At 39.2% G+C, this 22,688-nt stretch overlaps 2 protein-coding genes across 12 annotated transcripts in view; both read left to right on the top strand.

Moving 5' to 3' along the window:
* ryr1b (ryanodine receptor 1b (skeletal)) overlaps positions 1–9,042 on the top strand; it is a 73,156-nt gene extending 64,114 nt beyond the window's left edge. Inside the window, exons 92-108 of the mRNA XM_044031628.1 lie at positions 973–1,002; positions 1,180–1,261; positions 1,350–2,754; positions 2,917–3,100; positions 3,192–3,278; positions 3,383–3,637; positions 3,723–3,853; positions 4,383–4,425; positions 4,530–4,663; positions 4,740–4,800; positions 4,883–5,029; positions 5,111–5,245; positions 5,335–5,491; positions 6,423–6,487; positions 6,603–6,703; positions 7,230–7,281; positions 7,369–9,042. Of these exons, the coding sequence (XP_043887563.1) occupies positions 973–1,002; positions 1,180–1,261; positions 1,350–2,754; positions 2,917–3,100; positions 3,192–3,278; positions 3,383–3,637; positions 3,723–3,853; positions 4,383–4,425; positions 4,530–4,663; positions 4,740–4,800; positions 4,883–5,029; positions 5,111–5,245; positions 5,335–5,491; positions 6,423–6,487; positions 6,603–6,703; positions 7,230–7,281; positions 7,369–7,464 (3,165 nt within the window). The 3' untranslated portion in view covers positions 7,465–9,042. The remainder of the gene's footprint in view (positions 1–972; positions 1,003–1,179; positions 1,262–1,349; positions 2,755–2,916; positions 3,101–3,191; positions 3,279–3,382; positions 3,638–3,722; positions 3,854–4,382; positions 4,426–4,529; positions 4,664–4,739; positions 4,801–4,882; positions 5,030–5,110; positions 5,246–5,334; positions 5,492–6,422; positions 6,488–6,602; positions 6,704–7,229; positions 7,282–7,368) is intronic.
* Positions 9,043–16,475: 7,433 nt separating this feature from the next.
* Positions 16,476–22,684, top strand: LOC122773268 (galectin-6-like). 11 transcript variants are annotated; one of them, XM_044031799.1, is made up of 18 exons: positions 16,476–16,613; positions 17,940–18,028; positions 18,409–18,613; positions 19,068–19,181; positions 19,267–19,365; positions 19,449–19,484; positions 19,593–19,619; positions 19,766–19,789; positions 19,872–19,898; positions 20,389–20,412; positions 20,502–20,528; positions 20,635–20,661; positions 20,760–20,786; positions 20,899–20,928; positions 21,310–21,398; positions 22,047–22,212; positions 22,424–22,607; positions 22,640–22,684. In XM_044031799.1, the coding sequence occupies exons 1-17, from the start codon at positions 16,569–16,571 to the stop codon at positions 22,568–22,570; spliced, it is 1,203 nt and encodes a 400-aa protein (XP_043887734.1). In that variant the 5' UTR covers positions 16,476–16,568; the 3' UTR covers positions 22,571–22,607; positions 22,640–22,684. The 11 variants fall into 11 exon arrangements, with proteins under 11 accessions (XP_043887734.1, XP_043887737.1, XP_043887736.1 ...); XM_044031802.1 differs by having other exon boundaries at positions 19,872–19,887; positions 20,405–20,412; positions 22,424–22,684; XM_044031801.1 differs by having other exon boundaries at positions 20,389–20,404; positions 20,518–20,528; positions 22,424–22,684.
* Positions 22,685–22,688: the final 4 nt, after the last annotated feature.

Raw genomic sequence — 22,688 nt, 5'->3', positions numbered from 1 at the left:
AGCCATTTAAGATCCAGTGTGTAAAATTGAGGTAATATAATTTTTAATTTGGCAGAAATTAAAGATACAATAAATAAAGTCACCTGTTGTCATTTCAGTATAATAAGCCTTTTATATAAATATCAGGAGCCTGATTAGCTCTGTAGAGGCTGTCATTTTGGACCATCACGTTGTACAATAGCCCACAATGGTCAAACTTAACATCTTTTGAGTTTTGCTGCTAAGTAAATACGAGTGAGGGACATTCAGTGGCAACTTCACCAAATAAATGTTGCTAACATCTTACACACTGTACCTTTAACATCAGGTGTAATTATATAACTATATACCAGATACATAACACTCTTTATAAAATAAAATAAAAGCTACAAAAATTGTGAAAATTTACAGTAAATGAATTGTGAAAATGCATAGAACATTTCTGATAATTCATTCAATAATGTACTTGGACAAATTCAATTTTCCTCTTAAAAGCAATGAATATAAGGCATGTATATAGAGAGAGAAGAATAGATGATACATGTCATTTATGTTGCTTTTTAAAGCATGTAAACATCTTGCTTTGCTTTCATTTAAAATCCCATGGTATTGTGTTGTTTTGTCTACTTTGAGTTATCTCTCTTAAAAGGTCCCCCTGTGATTTTACTTTTGGTGAGTGCTTGTCTCCCCTGACACCCTTTTTCCTCAAGATCTCCACCAGCCAGACTCTTTAGACTGTCTCACATACATTACGTGTGGCTCTTGTTATCTGCTGGTGCAGGTCTTCAGGAGTGCTAAGATCAGCATCTCCATTTATGTCTTCCTTCCATGCTCCCATGCTGCAGCCACTTTTTCATATAAAGGGAAAAGACAGTGCTGTCTAGCACAGGCTTTTCCTCTCCTTCTCTTTCACATGTCTTGCCCTCCATCACATTCAATGTACACTTTACAATATTGAAAATATTTGTTCTTTATTTAAAAATGCAAACCCAGGATCACTTTTGGAGTAGAGCACACTCTGAGGTAGCGTCTTTCAACGTTTTAAGTCTCAGAGAGAAGTTACTTACTGTCAAATTAAACTGTGATATGTCCTCTTAATATATTTTAATAATAACTTTGTACACAGCACATCTGAAGAATATTATTTTCTCCTATGTTTGTTTGTTTGTCTGTGTTTTGCTGTGTTTGTGCATGTTGTAGGACTCCAGTCAAATTGGACTGCTGAAAGAGCTGCTGGATTTGCAGAAGGACATGGTCGTGATGCTTCTGTCTCTGCTGGAAGGTACATTATCTCCCACAATTCAATTAGATGCTGTTTTTCTGTCACATATGTAAATTTTCCTGAGCACCATTGCCGTGTATTTTTTCAGGCAATGTGGTGAATGGCACCATTGCCAGGCAGATGGTCGACATGCTGGTTGAGTCGTCAAGCAATGTGGAGATGATCCTCAAGTTCTTCGACATGTTCCTCAAGCTCAAGGACATTGTGGCGTCTGACGCCTTCCGAGACTACGTGACTGACCCCCGTGGACTCATCTCCAAGAAGGACTTCTCCAAGGCCATGGACAGCCAGAAGCAGTACTCCCCCTCAGAAATCCAGTTCCTCCTCTCCTGCTCAGAAGCTGACGAGAACGAGATGATCAACTTTGAGGAGTTTGCTGATCGTTTCCAGGAGCCAGCCAAAGACATTGGTTTCAATATCGCTGTTCTGCTGACAAACCTGTCAGAGCATGTGCCTCATGATACCCGCCTACAGAACTTCCTGGAGCAGGCCGAGAGTGTTCTCAACTACTTCCGTCCGTTCCTGGGCCGCATCGAGATCATGGGAGCCAGTAGGAAGATTGAGCGCATTTACTTTGAAATCAGTGAGGCGAACCGCAATCAGTGGGAAATGCCACAAGTCAGAGAGTCCAAGCGGCAGTTCATCTTTGATGTGGTCAACGAGGGCGGTGAGAGTGAGAAGATGGAGATGTTTGTGAACTTCTGTGAGGACACCATCTTTGAGATGAACATCGCTGCATCCATCTCTGAGCCAGAGGGAGACGGTGCAGAGGAGGAAGATGATGATGAAGAAGAGGAGGGTGGAGGAGAGGAAGCAGAGTCTGGAGAAGGGGAGGAAGGCAATGGAGAAGGTGAAGATGCAGAGTCGACGTCCGCCTTTGCAGAGTTCCTGAAGAGTGTGTTTGACTTCTTCAGCATGTTCACCTTCCGTAATCTGCGGCGTCAGTACCGCAAACTAAGGAAGATGACAGTGAAGGATATGGTGATCGGCCTGGTTACGTTTATCTACACTGTTGTGATGGGCATCCTGATGTTTGTTTACAGCATATGTAAGGGCTTCTTCACATTCATATGGAAGGTGCTGTTTGGTGGAGGTTTAGTGGAGGGTGCCAAGAAGATGACAGTGACAGAGATTTTAGCGAGTATGCCTGATCCAACGCAGGATGAAGTTCATGGTGACCTTCCACCTGAACCAGGAGCTAGAGAAGTGCAAGATGCAGATGGAGCAGCAGAACTCTTAGATGCAGGAGGGGAAGAGGAGGAAGAAGGGGATGGCGAGGAGAGAGAAGGAGGTCGCCTGCCTGGCTTCAATACTCCTGGCGGACTTGGAGACTTTGGTGAGACGACGCCAGAAGAGCCTCCAACTCCAGAGGGGACGCCACTGCTGAAGAGGAAACTGGTGGAACAGATGGCTTCCACTGTGGGAGAACAAGGAGAGGAGCAACCCGTTGCACATGAGGGAGAAGAGGTTCCTCAGGAAACTGAAAAAGCAGAGTAAGATTGTTGTTTCAGTGTTCATTATTAGCTGTTCACGTTGTCTCCCATCTGTGTGGTTATAAACTTTAAATCATTTTTTAAAATAGTGCTGGTCTTGAGTCTTCAGATGGTTTTAATGTGTAAAATGTCTATGTTTCTCACGTCGTCTGACTTTCCCAGCACTGAGAGTGGAGAGAAGGAAGAGAAGGCAGAACCTGAACCTGAAGTAAAGGAAGAAAAGCCAGAAGAGCCGAAGGAGGAGGAGGAAATAACAGTGACGACCAAGACAAAGAAAGACAAGAAACCTGTTGAAGAGGGCTTTGAGCTCTGGAATGAGCTGGAGGTTCAGAGGATTAAATTCATGGTGAGCAGTAGTTGTTTGTTGCAGCACATACAATAATTCATAAGTCATAATTCTCAAGTTTAACTTGTGTCTAATGTTTATTTCTTGCCAGAATTACCTTTCTCGTAACTTCTACAACCTACGGTTCTTGGCTCTGTTCATCGCCTTCGCTCTCAATTTCATCCTGCTCTTCTACAAGGTCTGTTAACTTACATAAAACATACATCCATGATGATAAATACCTCTTTTTGCAGTCATCCTACATGAATGAAATGTAAACAAAACAATGTCTATTCTTTTCAGGTGTCTGACACTCCTCCAGGTGAGGAAGACTTTGAGGGTTCTGGTCTGTTTGAGGGCTCTGGCATGTTTGAAGGCTCTGGCGCTGAGGAGGATGGTTCCGGATTAGATGATGGAGGAGAAGAAGATGATGAAGAAGGTCCCATGTACTACTTCTTGGAGGAGAGTACTGGTTACATGGAACCAGCCATGGCTTTCTTCGGTATCATCCACACCATCATCTCCTTCCTTTGCATCATCGGTTACAACTGCCTCAAGGTACGCAGTGGTCTCTGTGCTTTGCTACAAGAGAATCCACGTGTTTCTTACGCATTTTGTTCCGAATTCCCTCCATGCTTTTCAGGTCCCTCTCGTTATCTTCAAGAGGGAGAAGGAGCTGGCCAGAAAGCTGGAGTTTGACGGACTTTATGTCACTGAGCAACCAGAGGACGACGATATTAAGGGCCAGTGGGACAGAATGGTGCTCAACACTCCGTAAGCCCCCAGCTGTATTATCAGATAAATGGATAATACCAAATTATGTTATTACCACTCTGCTTGTGCAGATATATTAATTTTCATTTATTTAAATATAACGCATTGTTACATGAACAATAGGAGAGAATCATTACGCATATATCCCTGTAACATGAAATAAGATTTCAATGATTAGAAAAAAAAGAAATCATGCTGCTACTACTACAACAGTACCTACAAAAAAACATAAAATCATGCAGTATGTGCCCTGAGAAGTGTTCACACATTCACTATGAAACTGAAGCGGGTCAAACGTTAGTTGAGGAGACTGTTTCCTCCAAATGTGGTTTTGGATGTGTCACGTTCAGGATGCATTTGGGTAGATTCACACCTGAACTTTAACAAGCTGTCCACTTGTGATCAGGCAATTTAGATTTCCACACAGTGGTTGTACAAAACATAAACGATGCTGGTACACCAGCAACAAAATGATAAAAATAAAAATAAAAAAAGAACTTAATTTTTTCATATTTCTCTTTAAAAACAGCTCTTTCCCCAACAATTACTGGGACAAGTTTGTCAAAAGAAAGGTGAGTTATTTTGACACTTTGGTTCAAAAGTGACTTTAGTGAGTAATGTTTTTGCAGGGATTCGTGTTCAGAGTGAAAGTGACATCTGTGTGCGATGTATGCAGGTGCTGGATAAATATGGAGACATCTATGGCAGAGAGAGGATCGCAGAGCTGCTCGGCATGGACTTGGCTTCTCTGGACGTCAGCGCCATGACACACGAAAAGAAGCCTGAACAAGACACCTCACTGTTCAGCTGGTATTTACAGCAACACTTTTATTCAAATGTTTATTTCAGAAAATGCTGCAGCACAAACATGTCCATCTCTCTGCAGGATAACATCTATTGACATCAAGTACCAGATCTGGAAGTTTGGTGTCGTGTTCACTGACAACGTGAGTCTGTTTTAAAATTTAGAAACTTGAAGAGAATCTGTTTTGAAAATGGCGTCACTGACGGTTCTCTTTCATCTTGTAGACTTTCCTCTACCTGGTCTGGTACATGCTGATGTCTCTCCTCGGACACTACAACAACTTTTTCTTCGCTTGCCATCTCCTGGACATCGCTATGGGAGTTAAAACCCTGCGCACCATCCTGTCCTCTGTTACTCACAATGGCAAACAGGTCTGCATGTTTCCACCTTTTCTATATGACAAACTGTAAAACTGACTATATACTGATCATATACTCACCCGTTCCTTTCAGCTGTTGATGACGGTGGGTTTGCTCGCCGTGGTGGTGTATCTGTACACCGTGGTGGCCTTCAACTTCTTCCGCAAGTTCTACAACAAGAGCGAGGACGAGGACGAACCGGACATGAAGTGTGACGACATGATGACGGTGAGTTATTTTGGGCGGTTTATTCGAACGACCAAACTAAACAAAAACTACACTTCAGACCTGACCGCTGTGCTCATGTCCCCCTGCAGTGTTACCTGTTCCACATGTATGTTGGCGTGCGTGCCGGTGGTGGTATTGGAGATGAAATCGAGGACCCAGCTGGAGATGAATATGAGCTCTACCGAGTGGTCTTCGACATCACCTTCTTCTTCTTTGTCATTGTCATCCTGTTGGCTATTATCCAGGGTACGAACGGTCCTACCAGTGATATTTCTTTTGTGATTTAGTGTCATGTATTGTAACATACTGTATATTCACGTTTAGTGTCTTTTGCGTGTATAAATACGTTCTTATTAAAGGAGTCACCCGCACACACGTGAACAACACAGTTGTGACACACACACGTTTTTCTGGCCACGTCTGCATTAAATTGAGATTTCTGAAGAATTTCTGGACTTTTTGGAATGCAGCACCTGGAAAACAGGGCTGAAAACAGTGATGGTACTTTAAGGTTCAGATTTGTGTCAGTACGTGTGGAAAATTAGACAATACAAATAAGTGGCACTTATTCAACTTTGCTCATGAAATGCAAACAATAAGCAGCGTCTGATGAAAGCCAGTAGCTATAAGGAAGGTTTCAGGTTGTCTCTTTCTTCTTCTTCTTTTTTTTAACAAGCATTTTAAGATTTTCTTTGAACAATTATTATGTCAAGGTGCAACATAAATACATCATTAGACAATGATCATTTTCTCGAAGTCCTTATTGTCTAGTGGTAATGGTGGTGTCCTCTTCCTGGCTTCTGTAATCAGTCCATTTTTCGTTAAACTGTGTCTCTTATAATCATAATTTATGTGTCAGTTTTTCCATTACAAATGTCTCTTCCACAATGTGCAGCCACTGCTCCTCGGTCGGTGGTTCCACTCTATAACATAATCTTGTAATTGCTTTTTTACTTGCCGATATTCTGGCAGTATTTCAAAAAGATACTCATCCACCTTTTGTATTATGTCTTGTGTCAAAGTCGATCGTCTTACATGATTTCATATCCTGTTATTTTTCTCAGAATGCCTCTTTCAAATATGAAATATCAAAGTAAACACCTTCACCTTCCTCAACAGTTGTGAATCACTCTGATCTTCTGTGTAGTAGGGAATGACTGCTGTCTCTTTCTGTCAGGTCTGATCATTGATGCCTTTGGAGAGCTGAGAGACCAGCAGGAGCAGGTCAGAGAGGACATGGAGGTAAGATCCTGAGTCTCTGAGGTCTTCAAGTGAAATCCACCTTCAACTCTCCTTCAGTTCTTAGAGAGAGAAAGAGGGATGTGAGTAATGTAATCTGTCTCTTTCCTCCTTCTAGACAAAGTGTTTCATCTGCGGAATTGGAAGCGACTACTTTGACACAACGCCGCACGGCTTCGAGACACACACCTTAGAAGAGCACAACTTAGCTAACTACATGTGAGTGACGGTGACCCATGACCATCATGACAATCTTATTTTTATTACTTTATTTTGATTTTATGGCTGTAGAATTGTCAAGAAAATGTTCAATGAGTGAGTGCTTCTGCCCCTTTTTTCCAAGACAACTTTCACTTTCAACATCTGGCAGTGATCCAACTGTTTAGGGATTACGGTACTGACGAAGCTGACGTCACAAGTAGACACAAGAAGTCCGGAGGGCTACCGTAATGACAAGTATATGGGCGCAAAGCTCTATTTCTCTGCTTTCCGGTATCCATCCATCAGTATTCTACCACTTTATCCTCCACATGAGGGTGGCGGAGGTGCTGTGCCAATCTTGGTTGGCATAGGGCGAAAAGCAGGGTCACACCCATTGTCAGTCCATTGAATTTGAATTTTCTAGATATCACAAACGGTCTAGGAGTTACGGTAATGAGAAGTACGCATGCCAAATCCTGTCAGCGAAGACAGGATGCTAACAGAAGGTAGAATATCCACTCTAGAGTTTCATTTTCTCTTTCAGGTTCTTCCTGATGTATCTCATCAATAAAGATGAGACGGAACACACAGGACAGGTCAGTACATAGAAGTCGTTTCAGATTAACAAAGGGTTGACGACATAAAGCTGCAGCCCTCACTCGTTTCTTTTGATTGTCTCTCAGGAGTCATACGTGTGGAAGTTGTACCAGGAGCGATGCTGGGACTTCTACCCTGCTGGAGACTGCTTCAGGAAGCAGTATGAGGATCAGCTCGGATAACGTCCCGCCATCACACACGAGCGTCCGAACGAGTAGATGTAAGAGAGGAGTGAGGAGGGAAGGGAAATCTACAGGGAGGAAGGAATAGAGAGGTCTTAGTTTTGCCTTTTTTCTCTCCTCCGCTGAAGCTATGCACACTTTGACTGCACTATTGTACCACCTGCAATAGAGTGTAAATGGATTGGATGAGAAAAGTAGAATAAAAAACACCAGATAGGCATAAATACACACAAGAAGCCAGGGGCCTTTTTTTTATTCTGCTATGAAACACTACATGGCCTTTTTTGTGTAAAGTAAACACACGACAGGCTCTTTGAGTAGCTACTGCTGTAAACATTACAGTGCCTATAGCAACGTCACTGCTTTAGCAATCAAATAGTTTCAATTTTTAGCTTTAAATGCTTTTCCTTCAGAGTAGAGTGTATATGTTTTATGATTATCGTTTGTAATGTTGGAGATTTGTTTCATATATATGTGGCTGCTTTGATATTATGGTATTTCATCTCCGATCTCTGGTGTGTGAGAGTGAGAGAGCTTTTTTGTTGTTGAAAGAAATGATTCAGCAGCTCACGGTTGAGTCTCTGAGATCCTTGAGGGAACAGCGAACATTGTCCCACCCGAGTCCCTTTCTTCCTCTCTCAAGGCAGAGAATCTCATCTTTTAAGCAAGCGACCACGTATGGAAACTGGTGTTGGACTGACTCGTAATGATCGGAGAATCTTACAGACAAACACAGTTTGCACTTTGAAGTCTTACAACGCGTCCCTGGACGTATGCGTCCCTCTATCTCCGCCGGTGTCTCTGTACCTGATAAGATAGAGATGATTTACACACATACAGTGCAGGAGGATGCCAAGGTTATTTATTTATTGTTTATATGCAGATCAGAACTTCTGAAGACGACCGTTTTAGCCCGTCTGTATTTCTGGCCACGGCCTGCTTTGTGACACTTGATGCACAAAATAGGTTTTTGTCGGTGCATTTAAATAAGTGATGAATGTATTTAATGTATACATTTTTGCCAAAGTGTCATCTGTATAACTGAGTAATGACGAGGCTACTTAGAGGCCTTTTGATGAAGAGACATATTTTACATAAATCATAGATACATATATTTATTTTTCTTTAAGGCTTTGAAGAATTTAAACCATCCATGCTACTTTGTCGGACATGAACGCGCCTCGCGTCCTGTTAGTGGAAACCACAGTGGTGAAGAGAACTGGTCTCACACTGAAGAAAATGCCCAGTTTGCAGTCAGACGAGAGGACGGCTTTTGTTTTTGCTAGTTAGGTTTTTACAATAGATATTTTTTAGTAAATCCAGCGTATCGGTTCATTTTTCTCGATCAAGAAAGCCACGTGTGACGTGTTGATCTCAGACACTTCTGTGTCGCTGCTCTTCATTTAAACTCACAATCTCGCATTTGGCGCTACGACTGGCCTTTGTCGGTGTCTCTGAAGTGTGCATGTGCGGCCGTTGATGGTATGAAGCTGAATGGAGATCACTACGTTCCACCTGAGTGTCCTCTGACTGAATCCTGTGTTTCAATACAGAATAAACAGATTATTTTAAGGAGAACTAGAGCACATGTCCTCATTTATGAGTAATTATGTGTGTGTGTACTTGTATTTGTGACCACTTTAGGACCTTTACTCGCAGAAACACTGACCTCGTCCTCATGGAGACCAAAACCAAGTATCAATCTCATTTTCTTTCGTCTTTCTGGTTTATGTGCAGTACTGTGCAGCAAAAGACTTAACAATGCTATAATGACAACACAACATAATTATTTCGAAATCACTTTACTGGAACGAAAATATGGAAAACATGTATGCCGTTTTAAAATGATACCTTTATCAGGAAAAAAAGCAGCTTCTACAGGTAAATTGACGCATTTAGTTTGAACTACACTTGAACAAAAGTACAATCCTGGTTCTATTAAACCTTAACAGAAATCTGTCCTACTATTTCATTCATATTAGACAAATATCTGCCGTGAATGTTATTTATTATACCAGTTTGTTAAAATGAAAGATAAACTCTCAGTCACATTAATCCGTTGCACACGTCAGCCAAAAGCTAGTGGTGTCTCAGACTTAGACTTTCACAGAGGTCACGTCAGAACATAAAATAAATTGCCCCAAAATAATTATTTTTGGCCCAGAAACAAGTTTGAAATGTCTTAAAACAGCATTTCTCAATCCTGATCCTCAGGGAGATCCCCTGTCCTGCACGTTTTAGATGTTTCCCCTTGCTCCAACACACCTGATTCAAATAATCAGCTCGTCAACAAGCTCTGCAAAAGCCTGCTAACGACCCATTCATTGGAATCAGGTGTGCTGGAGCATCTAGAACACGCTGGAAAGTGGATTGAGAAACACTGGCTCAGAGTTTATGTTGGATAAATACTGCATTTGTTTACGCATACATACATGAGATACTGCAAATGTTGTTGCAAGCAAATGTGGAGTGTGGAGAAAAACGTGTGATGTCACACACTTGCTGTCATTCCAGTTTTCAGCCTCAGACAGGATCCATGGCTTTCCTGACTGACCTCACCCTCAATATTTATACCGAGGTGTCGCTGTACAGTATCCACTGACATTAAATCAATAATATGTACCATGACTATATGAGATAGAGATGACCAGTAATCTTTATTTTCATTTATTTATAAAGTTTTGCCAGATTCATGTGACTCATTTAAAAGTGAGTTTAAAAACATTTTGTGTTTATGGAGATTTTGTCATTATTTTCCACCACTTTCTTGGCAATAATGTAGGACCTTAAGTCTGAAGGTAATAAGACAACAAGATTGGGAAGTTATTAAAATAAATGTGTTATAAAAGTGAGTGTTTAACTCTTAATAGTAGCCTGTTTGAAACGTGTTTAATTTACTGCATATTTGCCATAATGAAGATAAAATAGTCATGAATAAATATCTCATTGGCATGGATGAAAAACCTTTTGTGTTCAGTTCTCTGACGCTGACATGAGTCTTAAATAAAATGTTCCTTCAGTGGACTTTGTCTTCTGTAGAAATTAATCAAATATCAAACAAAACCTTTTTTCTGCTTCAGACTTTTCAGTCAGGAAACACCCATGCAGTGTGTGTGTGTGTGTGTGTGTGTGTGTGTGCACTTGTGAAACAGTAGAACAGGGGACTTTGGTGTCATTACACACTCACAAAGAGGGGACTCCACGTTGAACAGGGGACATTTTTCAGGTCCCCTGTTAGCCGTGCTTTAAATCAAGCTACAGTCATGTCTAAGATGCTCTGGTGATTTTTTTTTTTTAATATTAAGCAAAGTGGGGACTTGGGTGTGAGTGTTAAAGCCCATACTCAGCAGTGCCCCTGCTGGCTGGAGCAGAGAGTCATTAACAGACGCTTTTATCCAAAGTGATTTACAATTTGTTTCATATATATGTGGCTGCTTTGATATTATGGTATTTCATCTCCGATCTCTGGTGTGTGAGAGTGAGAGAGCTTTTTTGTTGTTGAAAGAAATGATTCAGCAGCTCACGGTTGAGTCTCTGAGATCCTTGAGGGAGCAGCGAACATTGTCCCACCCGAGTCCCTTTCTTCCTCTCTCAAGGCAGAGAATCTCATCTTTTAAGCAAGCGACCACGTATGGAAACTGGTGTTGGACTGACTCGTAATGATCGGAGAATCTTACAGACAAACACAGTTTGCACTTTGAAGTCTTACAACGCGTCTCTGGACGTATGCGTCCCTCTATCTCCGCCAGTGTCTCTGTACCTGATAAGATAGAGATGATTTACACACATACAGTGCAGGAGGATGCCAAGGTTATTTATTTATTGTTTATATGCAGATCAGAACTTCTGAAGACGACCGTTTTAGCCCGTCTGTATTTCTGGCCACGGCCTGCTTTGTGACACTTGATGCACAAAATAGGTTTTTGTCGGTGCATTTAAATAAGTGATGAATGTATTTAATGTATACATTTTTGCCAAAGTGTCATCTGTATAACTGAGTAATGACGAGGCTACTTAGAGGCCTTTTGATGAAGAGACATATTTTACATAAATCATAGATACATATATTTATTTTTCTTTAAGGCTTTGAAGAATTTAAACCATCCATGCTACTTTGACAGACATGAACGCGCCTCGCGTCCTGTTAGTGGAAACCACAGTGGTGAAGAGAACTGGTCTCACACTGAAGAAAATGCCCAGTTTGCAGTCAGACGAGAGGACGGCTTTTGTTTTTGCTAGTTAGGTTTTTACAATAGATATTTTTTAGTAAATCCAGCGTATCGGTTCATTTTTCTCGATCAAGAAAGCCACGTGTGACGTGTTGATCTCAGACACTTCTGTGTCGCTGCTCTTCATTTAAACTCACAATCTCGCATTTGGCGCTACGACTGGCCTTTGTCGGTGTCTCTGAAGTGTACATGTGCGGCCGTTGATGGTATGAAGCTGAATGGAGATCACTACGTTCCACCTGAGTGTCCTCTGACTGAATCCTGTGTTTCAATACAGAATAAACTGATTATTTTAAGGAGAACTAGAGCACATGTCCTCATTTATGAGTAATTATGTGTGTGTGTACTTGTATTTGTGACCACTTTAGGACCTTTACTCGCAGAAACACTGACCTCGTCCTCATGGAGACCAAAACCAAGTATCAATCTCATTTTCTTTCGTCTTTCTGGTTTATGTGCAGTACTGTGCAGCAAAAGACTTAACAATGCTATAATGACAACACAACATAATAATTTGGAAATCACTTTACTGGAACGAAAATATGGCAAACATGTATGCCGTTTTAAAATGATACCTTTATCAGGAAAAAAAGCAGCTTCTACAGGTAAAGTGACGCATTTAGTTTGAGCTACACTTGAACAAAAGTACAATCCTGGTTCTATTAAACCTTAACAGAAATCTGTCCTACTATTTCATTCATATTAGACAAATATCTGCCGTGAATGTTATTTATTATACCAGTTTGTTAAAATAAAAGATAAACTCTCAGTCACATTAATCCGTTGCACACGTCAGCCAAAAGCTAGTGGTGTCTTAGACTTAGACTTTTACAGAGGTCACGTCAGAACATAAAATAAATTGCCCCAAAATAATTATTTTTGGCCCAGAAACAAGTTTGAAATGTCTTAAAACAGCATTTCTTAATCCTGATCCTCAGGGAGATCCCCTGTCCTGCACGTTTTAGATGTTTCCCCTTGCTCCAACACACCTGATTCAAATAATCAGCTCGTCAACAAGCTCTGCAAAAGCCTGCTAACGACCCATTCATTGGAATCAGGTGTGCTGGAGCATCTAGAACACGCAGGAAAGTGGATTGAGAAACACTGGCTCAAAGTTTATGTTGGATAAATGCTGCATTTGTTTACGCATACATTCATGAGATACTGCAAATGTTGTTGCAAGCAAATGTGGAGTGTGGAGAAAAACATGTGTGATGTCACACACTTGCTGTCATTCCAGTTTTCAGCCTCAGACAGGATCCATGGCTTTCCTGACTGACCTCACCCTCAATATTTATACCGAGGTGTCGCTGTACAGTGTCCACTGACATTAAATCAATAATATGTACCATGACTATATGAGATAGAGATGACCAGTAATCTTTATTTTCATTTATTTATAAAGTTTTGCCAGATTCATGTGACTCATTTAAAAGTGAGTTTAAAAACATTTTGTGTTTATGGAGATTTTGTCATTATTTTCCACCACTTTCTTGGCAATAATGTAGGACCTTAAGTCTGAAGGTAATAAGACAACAAGATTGGGAAGTTATTAAAATAAATGTGTTATAAAAGTGAGTGTTTAACTCTTAATAGTAGCCTGTTTGAAACGTGTTTAATTTACTGCATATTTGCCATAATGAAGATAAAATAGTCATGAATAAATATCTCATTGGCATGGATGAAAAACCTTTTGTGTTCAGTTCTCTGACGCTGACATGAGTCTTAAATAAAATGTTCCTTCAGTGGACTTTGTCTTCTGTAGAAATTAATCAAATATCAAACAAAACCTTTTTTCTGCTTCAGACTTTTCAGTCAGGAAACACCCATGCAGTGTGTGTGTGTGTGTGTGTGTGTGTGTGTGCACTTGTGAAACAGTAGAACAGGGGACTTTGGTGTCATTACACACTCACAAAGAGGGGACTCCACGTTGAACAGGGGACATTTTTCAGGTCCCCTGTTAGCCGTGCTTTAAATCAAGTTACAATCATGTCTAAGATGCTCTGGTGATTTTTTTTTTTTAATATTAAGCAAAGTGGGGACTTGGGTGTGAGTGTTAAAGCCCATACTCAGCAGTGCCCCTGCTGGCTGGAGCAGAGAGTCATTAACAGACGCTTTTATCCAAAGTGATTTACAAGGAAATTGAGTATAACCTGCGGTGGAACTGAACTTGTGACCATGATGTTTCTGCACACGGGGGTACTGGTCTTAACCACTAACTACCCCACCCCCGATAGTTTCAGATAGTAGTAGGGCTATTCATCAAAATACTTAGTGAAGAAACCAGTCTATTGAAACACAATTCTTTGTTTTTGAAAGAAAATATAAAGGTTCAGCTTTATGTGTGTGTGTAGGGGTGTGTGTGTGTGTAGGGATGTATGTGTGTGATTCATAGAATATTCCGACCAACCCGCCTACAAAAGACAAACACTGACACAAATAACTCTTATCTTCCAGTCAGTTGAACATTGGCAATTAATAATGGAGGCAGTAGGTTTACAATGTATACACACACACACACACACACACACACACAGACATACACACCTTTCTATCTTAGTAAGGACACATCATTGACATAAAGCATTCACTAGCCCCTTACCCTAACCTTATCCCTTACACTATCCCTAAAACCAGGTCTTAACCCTGGCCCAAAATGTTTTTTACAGTTTTTTTTGGACCTCACAAAGATATAAATACAGCTAAACACACAACACAATCACACACCCTCTCTTTGTTTAATCTCAGAGTGGTGATAAATGACTTGTGTTTGCTGAACAAAGATCACGTCTGAAACCGATCTGGAATTCAGGATCATTCAAAGTTTCTTTTTGTATTTTCGTTCATTCACAAACCTGTAGAAATATTTGAGGTTCGTTTGGTTTAACTTCACCTAAAATGCAGAGGAAATTGTGCTTTTTAATCAGATTATATACTTAGACAGGTTACTAACAAGTAATGAATTACATTTACTTGCATTACTGTAATTGAGTAGGTTTTTTGTGTACTTGTACTTGTTACAGTCATTTTATGAGACACACGAAAGAACACCAACCTTGTTAAAAAAGTAACTAAGTAACTTTTACTCTGAGTACATTTTAAACAAGCTACTTTTTTAACTTTAACTTGAGTAAAAAATTATATCAAAATAGTGGTACTTTTACTTGACAAAATAGGTTGAATATTACTTGAATATGTCAGTACTCTTTTTATTTGGTTTAGTACTGAATAAATAAATAGTAAAGAGTTTAGTACTCAGTATTAAAAGATTTAGGAAACATGATTAATCCCATGGATTACAGTTTACCCATGTGTTCAAATTCGCCAATTAATTACAGTTGTAAAATGCTTATTTACACTTGAATACATCAGTAATAATTTTGTGTTTTAATAAACATGAGTAAAAATAATACATTTTCATATCTTGTTATTATTATAATAATAGTTTTGCATATTCTTGCCTTTTCTTTTAGTCTTATTGAGTTTTTAACCTGGATTTTTTTTTATTTAATGCAAATCATTTCACCAGGTTATCACTGTTATCACTTTTCTGTTGGATGATTTTTTTAATGGTTTTATGTCAAAAAGAAAAAAGAAAGAAGAAAGATTGAATGGACCTTTGGCAGAAAGTCTGTTTGACCTAAGGATGAACCAATTTCATTTAGGTGGTCAAAGCTCTGATGTCACTGTGGCCTCTAAAACCTTTTTTCTTTATTATTACATTGTAAATGCATTATTTCAAAAATCCTTTCACTTTGGCACAAACTCAGGTTTGCTGTGGCCTATCAAAACATGAGTTTAGCCTTTTTAACCTGATTGTTTTGCTCACTCTGAACAAGTCCTGTCTCGTGTAAAATTAAAACTTTGAAGTTAACAAGCATGTTATATAACTCTGGGAGAAAAATGTGTAGAGTGAAACTATGGCCGCAGACTCATAAGCTTCCACAATGAGAAGATGGGGAACATGGTTCAGAAAGAGGAAAAAGCTGTGTTTCGACAAAGAAATGTACAGAATCACAGTTTCCTATAAAGAGGAAGTAGTGAAAAGACTGAAGCAGCAGAATGCTCATTGTAGGTCAGTCTGCGCTCACCTGTCAAAAACCTTGTTTCTGTAGACATCTACATCATCAACATCATTTAATTGCATAGTGTTCCTTATGTTTCTTGTCTTTTTGGTTTTGTTATTTCCTCTAATGTGAGACCTGCACAAGAATCCCAATGCATACACTGCAACACAATGTTCTTATTCACAACTTATTTTATATATATATATATATATATATATATATATATATATACATATATATATATATATATATACATATATATCTACACAGGTCTCTCTTGTGAATGAGACCTTTAGATTACCTGTATAAATAAAGGTTAAGTAAACAAAATGGTACAGAAATGGGTGGTGTCAAACACACCCATTCTTGTACAGCATTCTTGGTGACATCATTTATTCTCTAGCCCACAACTAAATACCTAAACCCTACCCTGACCCTGACCCTGACCCTAAAACCTTAAAGTCTCAACCCTCAAAAATGCCCTTAAAAGTTGTCGGAACCCGACACAAAGTGTCCTCTCAAAGACAGACCTGAATCAGACTTTGACCTCACACTCACAGCCTCTCACATGTACACACACGCGCACAAACACATTTTGCATTTTCATGGACAGAGCCACTCCTCTCTCGTGTCAAAGGTCAATTCTCTAGAAGTGCCTCCAAAGGCAAATATGTTGATGTAGCCCCTCCCTCATCCCTGGTATAAAACCTAGGTCTCCGGCACAAAACTGTTCCCAAAAAAAAACAACAACCCACCTCTCTCCTCTCCTTTTTCCATCTGATTCTCCATTGTGTTGCCGACTGCAGCCATGTCCTTTGTCGCTCCTCCTGGTTATCAGCCAGTCTACAGTCCTGTAAGTATCTGCACACACGCCAGTGTGAGGTTTTATCAGGGTTTGTCTTCCATTCATACAAATGAATTAAGAATGAAGATGTAAACGTTTCTCACCTGTTTTGCTTTACACAACTCATTGTAGACCTATATCTCAGCATGAACCAAAACTTTTATCATAATAAATGATTTTTTGTGCATTTAACAATTTGAAACTTGTTTGTCATTCAGGAAAATGCATTTGCTTGAAATTGCAATGTTTTTATTTATTACTTTTTTTTTCCAAGGACAGTTTGAAAAGGGGTTTGCATTAATATTTATTGATTATTGTTTGGAGATGTCACCTATGTTATTTACAAAGGTGCTAAAAAAAACTAAAGAATAAATCGAATAAAGAAATCTGTTCATGGCTGCATCCACTCAGTGCATGCATCAGTGTTTTAGGTGAATGTCCTTTAATTTGTTTAGTCCAATATTTCTGCTAATCAAATACTAAAATTGTTCAGAAATATCTCTAAAATCTGACCATTACTATCACGATCCACCAATAATTTAAAGACTTTTTTTTATCACAACACCATGTTGGCTGACACTGGTTACCTGTCGCTTTTAGGATTGATTTTATATTTTATTGCTAAATTTTAAAGCCTTGCATGGTCTTGCTCCAGGTTATTTAGCAGCACTCTGAACACACTCTTGCTCCCTGAGATCCTCAGATGCCTCCTTACATTTATTTATACTGTATATCACTTTCATAAAAGGGTTACTGATCTTTTTTTTTTTTTTTACAAATTTATGATAGAATAAACTGGATACAATGATTATTTATTTTATTTGGGACATGAAGCATGTACATAAAATATAAATGACAAAAAATAGATTAGATCAATCATTAATCTAAATTATACATTAGATTAGGAGTGGGAAGAAATGTACAAGGTCCCACCCCTTCTCTCTGCACCAATACCCTATTTGGCTATTTCATATATACTTATATATATTATACTCACATTAAACATATTATCATTGGTATTATTTAGACATATTAATATCATCATATACACACAATTCCTGATCATTATGAGTCACAATAATCCTACTTACTGTACACATATATAATGCTAATATTGGTAATATTATAATTTTCATTATTGGTAATTTTATCATTATTCTACTGCTATATATCTAATATTTGTAATATCATTGTTCCAATCATCACTTTACAACAGTAGCAACAACAGTCAACAATCAAAGCTGTGACACAGTGAAAGCACACTTTTTAGTTTTCTATGCAGATGTTTGTGCTTGATACAATGTTATAAAATATGTTTTTTAATACACTGTACAGGGAATTCCATACCTGGGGCCCATTTATGGAGGCGTGAGAGAAGGGACGTCCATCTACCTCCAGGGCTCTGTCCCTAAAGACATTACCAGGTAAATTTTAGTGTGGTCTTATCTCAGTTTCTGTACTTTTGTTAACACAAAATTGAATTGATAGTGATACTAGGAAACGCCCGGTGTAATCGTAATGTAGGTGGAGCAGAATCAACACTCTCTGTTTTATTGTCCCATTTTCGAAATAGTCATATCTGAGTTGTAAAAGACACTTTTACAGGCCATTAGTCGACAAGGCAAACACTTCACATACCTGACCGTTTCACATCGTCTGTAGCTCCTTTGTTAAGAGAAATGTTTTTGAACACGGGTCCTCAGGTTTCTCTGTACCTGCAGTGTTTGCATTTGTCCTGTTTCCTGACACAACTCTGCAGACACTTCAGGACTCAGTGATGTGACCTCACTTCTTTCGCCCGCAGGTTTCAAGTTAACCTGCTCTGTGGCCAGAGCGAGGGCAGCGACATTGCCCTCCACTTCAACCCTCGATTTGATGGCTGGGACAAAGTGGTCTTCAACTCTTGTCAGGGTGGATCCTGGGGGTCAGAGGACAAGATCCGTAGCATGCCCTTCAACAAGGGCAAGTCCTTTGAAATGGTCATCATGGTCACTTCACAAGGCTACAAGGTCAGAAAAAGCACAAGTTTAAGCATATTTGGATGGTAACTGTTTTGAAGATAACCCCACCCAGTCCCTGATTTTGAAAAATGCCAGGAAGTGGGAGGGAGAGTGGGCAGTAGTGCATAGGGCGTGGTCTGGTAGTGATACAAATTGGATTAAAAGGGGAGCAAGATTTGCACCTGGATCAAGAAATAACATACCTAGATACCCATATACCCTGGTTTACACCTGAGAAAAGTAGTTTAGGAGTCTAGTTACACTTTAAGTACAATATCTTTCACTGGTATCACCTGAAATGCACTTTAATGCAGTTGTTAAGACATTTTAAAGTAAACATTCTCCCTGTAAGACATACTGCATATAAAGCTGACATAGGCAACTGTAAAGCAAACCAGATTTCATGTAATTATGTGTTACTGGCGTCCTCTGCTCTTCATCATCAGACATTTTTGTGTTGCAGATCACCGTCGATGGGAAAGACTTTCACACCTTCGAGCACCGCCTCCCGCTGTACAGTGTGTGCGCGCTGCAGATCGCAGGAGACGTCTCCATCCAGACCATTAACGTCATAGGGGTGAAGCAGTGCTCTTATTTTGTTCCATTTGTTGAGTCTGATCTATCTATCCAAGTGTTTTTCATGCTGGTGTTTGGTCTTTCAGGGTGGAGGAATGGGTGGAGGAATGGGTGGTGGATGGGGAGGAGGATGTGTAGGAGGAATTGGTGGTGGAATGGGTGGATATCCAGGAGGTGGCATGGGGGTATGTCACTGGGAAAATATTCATAAACATAAATAAAGTGATACTTTGAAGAGAGTTTTACTGTTGTTGTTTTTTTTATCCAGGGAGGATGTCCAGGAGGCTCAGGAGGAGGCATGGGAGTAAGTTATACTACTATTATGTTTGGAGTAAAATATGTTTGGTATTTTAAATGTGTCAAATCACATTAAGTGCAGCGTCAGGTTAACACTTTCTCTACCTTTCAACAGGGAGGATATCCTGGATGTGACATGGGGGTGAATAAATGCTTTGTTATATAATCCTACATTTCCAAGAACACCCAAATCTCAACATATCACACTGGTTTTGGACTACAGACTGACTTTAATCAGGCATATCTACATATCAACTAAATAAATAATGATGTTTGGGTTTTTTACAGGGTGGATATCCAGGAGACATGGGTGTAAGTAGATATTTACATACAGTATCAGTTACATACACTCTTTAGTATAATCGATTAAATATTTTCCCTTCCTTTTCACCAGGGTGGATATCCAGGAGGTGACATGGGGGTGAATAAATACGTTATTATATAAAATCCTACACTTCCAAAAACATCACATCACACCACTTTTGTAATGCTGTTTTAAAAACTAACACCTAAATGCCTGTGACTTTTAACTAATAGATTCACCATGTGAATCTGTGAATCTAAGTGTAATATATGAAGACAATGGGCAATTTATTCTCAAACTCTCAATAACTAATCCCTAATTCCCGGTTTACAGTTGCTACATCACATATTGTCTTTGTTAACTGAAACATAGCCTATACTATGTTCCTTATTTGTTAACATTGTTGTTATTGTCTTGTTTATATATTTTGTTCTTGTTTCTGCGACCATTTATTCAATTTACTTTTAGTAAAGTAGCATTTTGTCTTATGCCATCAACCTGCTTTGGGACTACAGCTGTAAATGTGTGCATGTAAATGAGCCATTGACTTTAATCAGACATATCTACATATCAACTTATCAACTAAATAAATAATGCTTTTTTACAGGGTGGATATCCAGGAGGCACGGGTGTAAGTAGATACTTACATACAGTACAGTATATGTATGTTAACTGTTGAGTATAATTGATTAAATATTTCCCCTCCCCCCTTTTCACCAGGGTGGATATCCAGGAGGTGACATGGGGGTGAATAAAAACTTAATTTCTATCATATTAAATGGTCAAAAACATATATAAAAAAGAGCATATTCACTTTTTTCTGTTTAAATATATGTATATTTTTTCTATGCAGGGTGGATATCCAGGAGGCAATATGGGGGTATGGAAATGTTCTTTTTGTGTCATTTGTAAATAGCTAAAAGAAACTGATATACATACCAGTTTATAAATGTTACTTTATTTTTTTTCTACTCTCAGGAAGGATACCCGGGCTCACAACTGCCGGTGAGAACATCTCATTATAGATTTCATTAATTCTCTACCTTTTTGATACTTTAATATGAGATATTGTTTTACTTTTGCTGACTCATGTTTGTGTCTGTTAATCTAATTGCAGGGTATGGGTGCCCAGCCAATTTACAACCCTGTAAGTAACATTTGTTACTAGTATTTCAGATGATGTAGTCATGACATTTGGACATTCCTGTTCCCATATTCTTTTTTCTTTTAACAACATTACTGCCTTCCTGTGGTAACAGAGGGGAACTGAGTTAAAGTAATAGATTTACTGGAGTGTTTTTTTTTTTCTGTGCATGATGATCCACGTCTTCTGTAAACTTTATTTATACAACACCCTTCACACGCAAAGAGAAAGAGATTTTTTTGATAGCAAGATAATAAAAATAAGACTTGTGCTGTTTTCAATTCAAGTTTGTTGTCTTTTGTAGCAGGAGTGTGTTTAAAAACACTGAATTATTTTTATTTTTATTATGTTAAGTGTATTATTTTGTTTTGTTTTGTTTTTAAGCCTATCCCTTATGCTGGCATGATCCCAGGAGGATTTTTCCCAAAGAGAACTATCATCATCAGAGGCATGGTGCCTTATGGTGCAAAGAAGTGAGTTTTTTTTTTTTTTTTTGTGGGGACCAAAAAACCCATACAAACCTATCTTTGTAGGGACATTTTGTCTGGTCCCATGGTGTTACAGGGCTTTTTCAGGGTTTTAGGGTTCAAGTTTGAATTAGGTTTAGACCTTGGTATCGTTCCACGTTCACCAACAGGGGACCTCCATGCTAACAGGGGACATTTTTTCAGGCCCCCTGCTGGTCATGCTTTAAATTGTGCCAAAATTATGATGAAGACAGTCTACACTTCACCAGTCCACACAGGTCATAAAAATTAGAAAGAATAAGACAGGGGAGGTGAAAGGTCTTAAGATTGATTAAAATGTAAGATAAAAAATAAAATATGCATATGTTGAAAGGTACATTTTGAAATTGAATTTAAAAGAACAGTTTCTGTTCTATTTTTACTCAAAACAGCCAGAAACAGAACTCCACTGTTGGTTAGTGTAGAATGACAGTCCCCACTAAGCCTGGTAAACATGTGTGTGTGTGTGCCACAAATGACCTTGTTTTTTTTTTGAAACTCAGTTAATCTTTTGCTCTTGTTTGTCATAAATAAAAACATAGCTCAATGTTCTATTTACTTCCGTTTGGTGTGCCCTCACCTGAAGAAGACCCTGATGTTTTCCGTTTGTTGCAGAATGTCCTTCAACTTCATGGTGAGCAGATCTCAGGACATTGCGTTCCACTTGAACCCACGGGTGAAAGATTCAATTGTCGTGAGGAACAGCAAGATCGGAGGAGCCTGGGGTCATGAGGAAAGAGAGGTCAACATGAACCCCTTCAGGGAGGGACAGTACTTTGATGTGAGTATGAGTGCACGTAGAGTTTTTGCTTTTCATTTTTCTGTGTATTTTCACACAATAAATACACAGAAACAAAGCGGAAACAACAAAATGGAACTAATAACTTAGACCACAAGTTAAACAATTGGACAGAAGGTTAACTCTGAATAATGCAGGAGTGTATTAATGTGTTATTCATGCTGAGCATATGTTTTTATTTTTTGCTTCCCAGATGTCGATTCGCTGTGGGAACGGAAGGTTTAAGGTGTTTGTGAACGGCGAGCACCTGTTCAACTTTGCGCACCGCCTCCCGTCCTTCAACGAGATCGACAGGGTGGAGATCGAAGGTGACGTGCAGATCTCCTACATCCACTTCTGAGACCTCACATGTACCTACACGCTGATGTAGAAATGTTTCAGTGATACGTCAACCACCATTTTGTTCATCTCCTAATTGATTGTGCTGCATTAAACAATTAATGTTAGATTATCATCTG

Source organism: Solea senegalensis, linkage group LG8, assembly GCF_019176455.1.
Source record: "Solea senegalensis isolate Sse05_10M linkage group LG8, IFAPA_SoseM_1, whole genome shotgun sequence".
NCBI lineage: Eukaryota > Metazoa > Chordata > Actinopteri > Pleuronectiformes > Soleidae > Solea > Solea senegalensis.
Note: the sequence above shows the minus strand (reverse complement) of the source record. Positions and strands in the feature narration are given on the sequence as shown.

Excerpts from the sequence above, each read along its gene's own strand:
- LOC122773268 (XM_044031799.1), top strand. The coding sequence starts at position 16,569 with ATGTCCTTTGTCGCTCCTCCTGGTTATCAGCCAGTCTACAGTCCT. Across the intron at positions 20,529-20,634 it reads ATCCAGGAGGTGACATGGGG|GGTGGATATCCAGGAGGCAA; the intron begins GTGAATAAAAAC and ends TTTTCTATGCAG. Across the intron at positions 22,213-22,423 it reads GGGAGGGACAGTACTTTGAT|ATGTCGATTCGCTGTGGGAA; the intron begins GTGAGTATGAGT and ends TTTGCTTCCCAG.